Source organism: Hyalella azteca, unplaced genomic scaffold (genome assembly GCF_000764305.2).
Source record: "Hyalella azteca isolate HAZT.00-mixed unplaced genomic scaffold, Hazt_2.0.2 contig5416, whole genome shotgun sequence".
Classification (NCBI taxonomy): Eukaryota; Metazoa; Arthropoda; class Malacostraca; order Amphipoda; family Hyalellidae; genus Hyalella; species Hyalella azteca.
This window is the reverse complement of record NW_025935608.1, coordinates 280,938-290,223: the sequence shown is the minus strand read 5'-3', so window position 1 is coordinate 290,223 and position 9,286 is coordinate 280,938. Positions and strand designations below refer to the sequence as shown.

The 9,286-nt window shown below is 37.2% G+C and overlaps 1 protein-coding gene across 1 annotated transcript; it reads right to left on the bottom strand.

Annotated features, from left to right (window-relative positions):
- Positions 1–405: 405 nt before the first annotated feature.
- LOC108678005 (innexin inx2) lies at positions 406–9,236 on the bottom strand. The gene is made up of 9 exons (XM_018166332.2): positions 9,127–9,236; positions 8,814–8,955; positions 7,997–8,109; positions 7,017–7,121; positions 6,453–6,598; positions 6,015–6,177; positions 2,901–3,062; positions 1,953–2,063; positions 406–1,642 (listed from the first exon to the last, which is right to left on the bottom strand). The coding sequence occupies exons 2-9, from the start codon at positions 8,953–8,955 to the stop codon at positions 1,328–1,330; spliced, it is 1,257 nt and encodes a 418-aa protein (XP_018021821.1). The 5' UTR covers positions 9,127–9,236; the 3' UTR covers positions 406–1,327.
- Between the last annotated feature and the right edge of the window lie 50 nt (positions 9,237–9,286).

Sequence of the window (9,286 nt, the reverse complement as noted above, 5' to 3'; positions counted from 1 at the left end):
AAATCTTACTAACTCGTTATTAACGGCGAGCAAATATTAGTCCAGAGTTCTATAATTAACGTATCACAACACGGAAGCCTCTTGAAGATGGAACCAAAGTTCGCACGGTGTACGCATTAGTTTAAAGGTAATTTCTACTTTAAATTTACGGGTGTTGAGGACGTTCACATTGCAAGGAAGCGATGCATATTTTTATTAATATTCCAAACGGAAGTTGTAACATCTATGAAACAAAAAAAAATTCTCGGGGAAATGTCTTTTTAGACAGAGTATTTCTAGCACCATCCCTGCCTCCCCGATTACACCTGGTCCGGAAGGAGGTACGATCCTAAACGTGACATTCTTAAGACAGGGTTCCTAGAACTCCGGCCACCTGTTCTCTCTTGAATTAGATTTTCCCTCCACGGCATGCAGTGCGAGACACGCTAGCACTTGACCATTTGTTTAGCTTTATTAATAACATTTGTTATATATTTTATCGAGGATATGAGATGGAAATATTTACTTCTCCTACATACCGTCACGTATGGCGCTATTGAGCTTATCAGTTACTTGACCTTATCAGTCGAGATGTAGACAAGCAAACTGCGTTCATATAAACCGAAGCAACAGACGCTATCGTGACAGTTGTAATCGCTTACAATCGAAGCATGCGCTTCGGAAACGAAGTTGCGTCATGCGCATAACGGTTATCTTTCAAGGGATTTTTGGATTGACAAAAAAAATGAATTATTTGGAGTACATTTATTTTAAAAACAGGCTGGTACTAGAAACTAATTCGTAAATCGATTTATGACAGTTTTTTTAAATGAAATATTCTGTTGGGGCGAATGCAGGGAAGGGACTTGAATACTTATACCAAGTTAGAATATTGCTGTAAAGGGAGAGATTTCACTAATTAAAATTATTGGTCCAATTAATTAATGTAACGGCATTATGAGGAGTATTATATATACTCTGGCCTCGAGGTCTGCTGATAGCTGCTATCATTAACGGAGAGACAAGAAAGATACTGAACGTTTTACTAAGATGTATTTTCTTGAATAGAGTTCCACATTCATTTCGAGTAATAATTTCCTTAAATAAAATTATCATGAAAGTGACTAGATATTTTTTTCCGTTAATAACTTCAGTTTTTCTATTTAAATTTAATATTGAAGAATTTTTGATTTACTTACTTTGGTAGCATTGGATGCTCTGCGTGCTACGTATATGGGTTAGGGTTGTTCCTTGACAGTCTGGCTTCGCAATTTATTCATGCACATGACACCCCTCAACACTTTTTTTGTGGCGGTCTGCTTTTTGCTTCAGTCGTATTTATTATTGATCAGGCCTTTGCACTTAAATAAGGATGCTCATGAATCTCTGCTTCCTTGCGTTTAAGTTTAGAAATATCGTCATCATCGTGTACTCCACTGTCGTTAGAGGAGGTTCGTCTTTCTTCCCTGATATGTTTCGCCAGATAGCGTACAAATTCACTGAACATAGCAAGGTCCATGTTGTCCGCGAGTTGGCTCAGCAGAATGTAGTCACCGAAGTCCGAGTCATTGAGAACGATTTCGACGTCCTGCCTGGTAGCCAAGTTACCCAAAAGAGGCTCGAAACTTTTCATGTTGTGGCGCGGGAAGTTGAAGGCTCGTAGCTGAGAAATTGGGTATTTATAGTTTGCATTTAATGTGAATTAATTAGGGTTAATATCGCAACCCATAAGCTATGGTAAGGTAGGTTCCGTAATTTAAAATTTCGGGAAAGACACTCTAAAGCATTGGTTCTAAAGTATTGATAATTTCGGACATAAAATGATGTCGTCGGTCTACAAAAGAATATTCTAGACGTTCACCTGCTGAAATTATTACCATAAGTTTAATTTTGCTGTTAATCAAAATGTTACTATGATTTTAATGAATTTGGCATTATTTATAAAAGCTCAAAATAATGAATTTTACACACACCGTAAAAACTTTTTCCCGGATGGGGCGGATGAAAGATAAAGATCTCAGGATCAACCACAGCGAGCTGATCACAGCAACGATCACCAGCCAGAACCACAGCATCACGTACACCTGCACTCAAAGAAATGAGTGAGACTTTGTCCAAATAGTGATGCACTTTTTATCCAATATCAAATATATTGGATATTGGATAAAAAAATGTTGGATATTGGATAAAAATATTGGATATTGGATAAAAATATTGGAAATTCACTTTAAAAAAAATATTTGATATTGGATAAAAATATTCCCATTTTATCCAATATTTTTATCCAATAATAGTGATGCACTTCTTGATCTTGTGTGGGTCATTCTGACCCAGTTTGGCCCCGGCGAAAGGGCGTCTATCAGCACTTAGTTTACAGGAAAATAATTCGTAAATGATTCATGATCAAGGGCCATACTTTCAAAAAAAGTTAAGAGATCGTAAGTTCATCAGCCAATCATTGACGACCTTTCAAGCAAAATCCACCAGTCATAGACAAGAAAATAGAGCGTAAGTACTTACGTTCACTTAGCGAGTTTTGAAAGTATGGCCCCTGGTCATTATCTTAGAGCAGGAGAGTCCCGATCTAATATTTTTAAGTTAATTTTGGAGGTGCAGAATTACCGAAAAGATCATCATAACTCGTTACATTAGCAAAAACTTGCAGTTATTTCTGAGGTAGAAAATGCAGCTGGAATAATTATAGTAAAATAATATTTATTATTTGCATTTCCAATCACACAACAATAATAATTAATAATAAAGAATTAAGTTTTCAAATCAAATAAAAAGGATTTAATGGGTAAATAACAAAGCTCGTTACTAATTTGTCTCGTCAAAAAAGAAGAAGAGTTGAATTACTTGAATAATAATTAAATATTGAAGAGTTAAATAACTTTTAATGGCAGTCTGCCCAGTCCCACCTTCTCGTTCGCAATATTGGTAGGCAGGAGGCACATGATGTCCCGCTTCTCGATGGTCCCAGAAGGACCGTACATCCTGAAGGAACACTTGCCCATGGTGGGAAAAATTTCCGACATAGGATCTGTCCTGTTCTCAGGGTCCATGTTGGTCATCGCGATCACCTGGCATTGAGGAGGCCGGATTATTAAATATAGTTAATACTTCGTGACTCGGTCAGCTCAACCCACCAATCATAGACAATAAATCTCCCGCTACGTGTACTTAGGTCGCTGAGTGTACCTAGGCCGCATCGTGTATATAGGCTGCAACATATAACTAGGCCGCTACGTGTGTTTAAGAGGCCCGTTCAAGGCGCTCAGCAGCGGTAATCGTCTATGGGTATTCTTAACTATGAATTCGACAGATAACTCCCCTCATAAATAAGATAAAAATCTGAAATTTGGAATGCTATCCTGGCTAATTTTTTTCAATCTGTGGATATTAAGATAAATTATATAAACTTTCCAGTATTTACATTTCGATTACGACCAGTACATGCTAGTGGTTCCCCGCTACAACGGCATGCCAATTATATATAATCACGTGGCGTTCCGTCCCTCTTCCTTACCCTCTTCTTCCAAGCCCCTCCCCGTGTGGTTGAGAGGGGGTGATTTTAAAGGGCAGTGACTTTTGAATAACAGTCTTCTGTTGTTAGTTTGTCAGTTGCGACACTGGTGAGAAGATGCGGTTCTCTAGCAAGCAACATAAAAGTCCGAGACTGGTTCTCTCAGCAAAACGTATAAATAAAGGACTACAATTAAAAAGATGGAGGTAAGATTCATGACAATCGTTACTCGTGTTGAAAACATATTTTTATAACCTGATGATTGCTGCAATTTATTGGCACTGAATAATCATTCATTTATTTCATTATACTTTTCATGTGCATTAAAACGTAAACGTAAATGGTCGCTTTCGTGCTCCATATTCTATTGTTATTGTTCGATGCTGAATTTTTTCTTTTTGTTTGGTTTGCAGAAAACAACAACAACTCCTAAAAAGTCTACAAAATACGGCAACAAGCGAAAAAATCCTCGAAAATATTGATCAAACATTAAATTCCAACCTCGATGAAAACATCATCAACAACGCAATGATGGAACAGGGCGACGTTGATGTTGCGAAAGATCACTTCACTTCTCTCAATGATATCCTAGAGCAATTTGAAAAAGCGCTAGATAATTTATCTGGAAGGAGGATATTTGATGTAAAAACGCTATTTATGGATGTATGTAGAATGGCACTAATGAAATAAATAAAATCATAACGAAATAATCCGTTTGCAACTAGTAAAAATATTGGGAGCGATATTAACGATGGTGTTGTTCATGAATTCATGAGTACATATTCAAATAACGTTGATATTTCAATGTTACAAATTGTAAATTAGTTAACATTGCTATGTTACAATATCTATTAATGAATGATACCCGTCTGTCAGTCCATCAACAAATTTATATAGGAATACAAAGGAGCATGTAACTATACAGTACATCCAATAACTACACAGTGCAGCTAATAACTATACAGTTATGAATAGTTATAGTAGGTAGGTGAGGGGACGGGGGACGAGGGGACACGTACACTGCACTCTAGACACTGCCATGCGCCCACCGCAGTAAATCACTCCTCAACCCTCACCTACCTCAGTCATCCGTTCCACAGTTGTTCTCAGTTACACAATTCTGCTGTTCTCTCGAGTCTATACACGCAAAGTTCTGCTTTGGTAGCGTAGCGCGGACGTCGAAAGTCTGCGAATGCAACTGTAAAATATAATTTGTAGATAGAATTTTTTGTATGTCTTTATTGCTAAATTTTTGACGGTATTTTTACAGCGCACAGTATATGCCGTGACAATTTGGTACGGCGATACCGTACCACATCCCTCGGCAGCGTTGTTGAGGCAACGATAACCGGCTGAGATAATAACACAGAAGACGATTGAGGTAGGGGAGGATATGCCAGAACAATTGGGAGGTAGGGAGGGAATTGGGTAGAGCGTCATGGGTTTAGCGCAGCAGGCGAATTCCTCAACTCTCCGTTTATTTATCCGTTCTTTCCTCCCCCTCTGTTTTGGGGAGGAAGGAACGGCCTAGGCCAGTTCGGCCTAGCTAAGAGAAGAGAAAGCTCTCAGCTGCCTCCCAAAGTAACCATGTGATTATTTTTTTGGAAATCATTAGATAAGTGAACAGATCGATGTCAGGAATGTAATTAAATAATTTTATCGACTTACACTTTAGTTTTATGGCTTTGTTCAATGTGCGAACGTATTTTCGAGCCAGCCAATATTTGAGTAAGAAACTAAATGATCGTAGTTGTAAATAATCATGAACAGTGTAAATGATCAGAATAGACCGGTGGACAATGTTCGCAGTGCACTGAATTTCTCCTGTCGGCAGCGAACGGTTTATCTATTAGTGAAAAATAAGCCGCTGTCTGCAGTGAAGATGAGAAATTTTGCGCTAACTCGGAAAATAGAAAGAATTTAAATACATAGTAATTAAAATGTTTGTCTCGACGTAACTAAAAAATCCATGCACAATTAATGTGCAGCTCATACTTCACTTTTCTCGCGCACCTTCGGCCCCGTCACTACGCTGCCAGACGCTGCCTGCCGCTGAAATTTACAATGCTCTCGCACAGTGTGCCGAGTTTAGAGTTGGAGCGTCCGTGAACGGGCCTCTTAAGCAAGTTTTAGTAGAACGGCCCCAGTACTAATGTTTTATTTCATACGCAGCCGCCGTGCGTGATCAAATATTTTATTATATGCTACGTACGCAATAACAATAACAGATTTAATTAACATATCACTTCTTCCAAATAGTTATGCCTTTTTGCCATTGTGTGAGTCACCCATGCAGCCAGGCTGTTAATTTGTCAGGTCTGGCCAAATTTGGCACGGCCAAGGGACGTGGCGTGCTGCATGTAGAAAATGTGTCCTCATTCGGACTACATGCCAAATCATTTTTCGGTTTAGCAGATATTAGTTCTCTAGCTAGAAGGAAAATAGTAGGCAATTTCAATTGATGTATTATTAGCATTTTTATTAGATAAACTTACATAGAATAACTGACCTTGACACCGTAGGTCAAAAATTCCCCGCCCAGGAAGAAATTGGTGAAGAAAATTGTCGAGATCGTCACAATCAAGTTGAGAAATTCACAGAAGATGAATTTTGACGACCATCCCTTGTGGGTGTGCAACGAATCTGTGATGTAAACTGCAAGAGACTTAAACCTGCACAAATTAATTAGTTAATTCTTGCAGTACACGCAGGAATTTCTTGTCACCATTCTATTCTTTCTAACAAATTATGAAAATTTATCCATTGTTACACCTATAGCAGCCGGCGTGCGCAAAATAAATAAGCCGACACTTGAAAATTAAACCTTAATTCGAAATGAAACTTGTCACAGATTTGTTTTTTGGATTTCTTACTTCTTACTCACCGTAAAATTAAACTTTTAATTCGAAATGAAACTTGTCACAGATTTCTTATATGGATTTCTTACTCATTTTCCCTGTTGAAGTAGTTGCCGATGGTGCCCGTTTTGCCTGCTGACAAGAAGTCGACAACAGACAAGTTCTGGATGATGCTGCGGAACAGTCCGCCCTCCCAGTGCTTCCAGATGAGGTGGGGCAAATAGAACATCGCTCCCTGATAAGACAAATTGTTTACATTTATATCTTTACATGAAAAGAATTTAAAATCGAAGAAATCCCCAAGCAAGTTCGCCGGCGATTCAATGAATTCATTCATTAAAGATATAGTGAATTTGCTTGTGTTTTATTTATTTATTTATTTTCCTAATTTTTGGTGAACTAGCAATATAAGCAGGCCAATGAAATAAGTGATTACAAAGAATGAAATTTTATTACAAACTTTTTCTTAATTTTAGCATTCATTTTAATCATGGTTATCTCAATGGAGGGCTCTATCATAAATTTATGAAAATTTTATAAGTGAAGGAAAAATTTTTTTAAATTTTCGGACTTATAAATTAAAAAAATTCTAGTAATTCCGCAGTAATGTATATATTTGTGCTCTTTAATTTTTGTAAGACTAAAATAATTACCTGTGCGACTAGCACGAAGGGCACCCACTGGTAGTAGGTGTGGTATGTGACGGCGTCATCTGCGGTGTGGGGGCCCACGCCTGGGTGGGGCATGTCCACCCCGACCTGTTATTGTAATCATTATATTATAGTTATAATCATTGTATTATAGTTGTATTCATTGTATTATAGTTGGATTCAAAATTGTGTTTCTGTTGTATTCATCGTATTTTTGTTGTAATCATTAACTTGCTAACATGATCGTGTCTATGTGAATTTCTGTGGTCTTTGAAGCAATTCAGAGGCAGGAATATTTCTAGTAAACTATGATAGGCAGGATAATTTCTTCAGGTTAGGATGAACGTGCCGAATTTGTTTAGAAATTTATTGTGATATCACATTGTAGATTATACAGTATGTAGTTGTCCGGAAATCGGTCTCCGAACTCTCCTGCTTTGTGGTTTACATGTTATATTGTACGCTTAGTACGTCAGCTGCGTCACTGGAAATCCGGTTGAATCACTAGTTTTTAAATGACTTATTAATCTTACCACTTTCCTACATAATATTCAAGTTTATATATAGATCAAGTTCAGTGCCTTAGCGCGTTGAAATTTTTAGTAAATTTGTCAAATTCCCTATTAATTGCGTTCGACTGTAATACAACATGCTTTCTTAATTGTACGCTGATCATGACAGTTGTCTGTTTTCGCCCTCCTTAAATAACCTTTGAGTTCATGTTTTTCTTGTTTTAGAATACAAAGTCATTTGGACGTTACATATTAGGGCTCGTTCACTGATGCTCTATCATCTGAAGGAATTATTCAATTAGAAAAGAGTTACACTGACAAATAAATGTTCCGGAATTAATGCATTGGGCGACGAAAGCATATCTGCAATACGAGTTCGATGATAACTATTAGACCAAAGCATGAAAGAAACAATGTAATTTACGCGCTCTTTCATATCTGAACTTCCTTCAATGTCCGCAAAGAACTGACCTCTCCGTAGTGTAGCTTGTCGACCGTGTAGGTGCCGGTGATGTAGCAGTAGCTCTGCACCACCTTTTGTAGCGCTTCGTCGCCGGTTTCAATCATACAGATAATTTTCTCGCCTGCCACACACAAACTTGAGTTTGGTATCAAGCCTTCTAAATAATAAATATAGCTATACTACTAATAAGTACTATAATGCGATGGTTATAGTCACTTTAATATGATTGGGCTAATAATGCTTCTTCTTTATACAAGTGCGATTATAATGACAGAGAGTGCATTTGATTAAAATTTATATATATTTATGCACATATTTAGACATTTTCATGCATAAACTTTTTGCTATTCTTTAGTTGCTTCTATCTATAAACTGTATTCTCAAATAAGTATACAGTAATGCGAGATCAGTTGAGTTATACATTTTTTTAAAAGAAAACTGCTTTTTGCTCACATATTAGCAACGTAAATTGCTGTCTATATATGCACATTACATTATTTTAGATATGTACGATTTGAATTGATTTAAGCCTGTACATTCGGAATTTGATTTAGTGCAAAATAATACTCATGATCCAACTTTGAAAGAGTTTGCTACCAAACAACATCATGTTATAAACGCCAGCATTTTAAATTAAATTCTTGCCAGGATACATTTTCAACTTTGATCATCTACTTATGTAAAATTGAACATAATTACAGAGTTCGGCCAAATGACCAATAGTCCTATACGAAGAAAAATGCTGATAAATTGTTTTGGGACACTGATACGGAATGACCTATAAAACCATTCTTATTAACATTTTTTTAACATTTATAGTCATACCGACGAAGTCATAGAGTGTGGACAGTATAGCTCCTGCCATGAAGAGGATGAAGGTGTAGCGGTAGTGCAACCGGAACACCAAGTTATCCACCCGCGGCTTAAACTCCCCTTTGATCTTCAGAGCCGAGAACGCCTTCCACATCTGCACGAATCACGATTTAAAGGCATGAAAATTTAGGAATCAGATAAAACAACACGATTTGAATATCAGATGTTGCAAAATATCATCAACTTTGGTGACGATTTTACGTGGCTCACGGTTTTTGCCAGATGTTGTTATTTTGTATTGTAAGTTAATGAGTGTTGAACACACCTTGACTTAGATTTATCTTCACTCAGGCTATATATGTAGGAAAACAATCAAATGTATTATAATTTGCTTATTTCCAGTAACAACATAAACACCAACACTGCACAATGGCCACTGATGTGCAGCGATGTTAGGTACGCTGTACTCAGGTATATGCTATCTT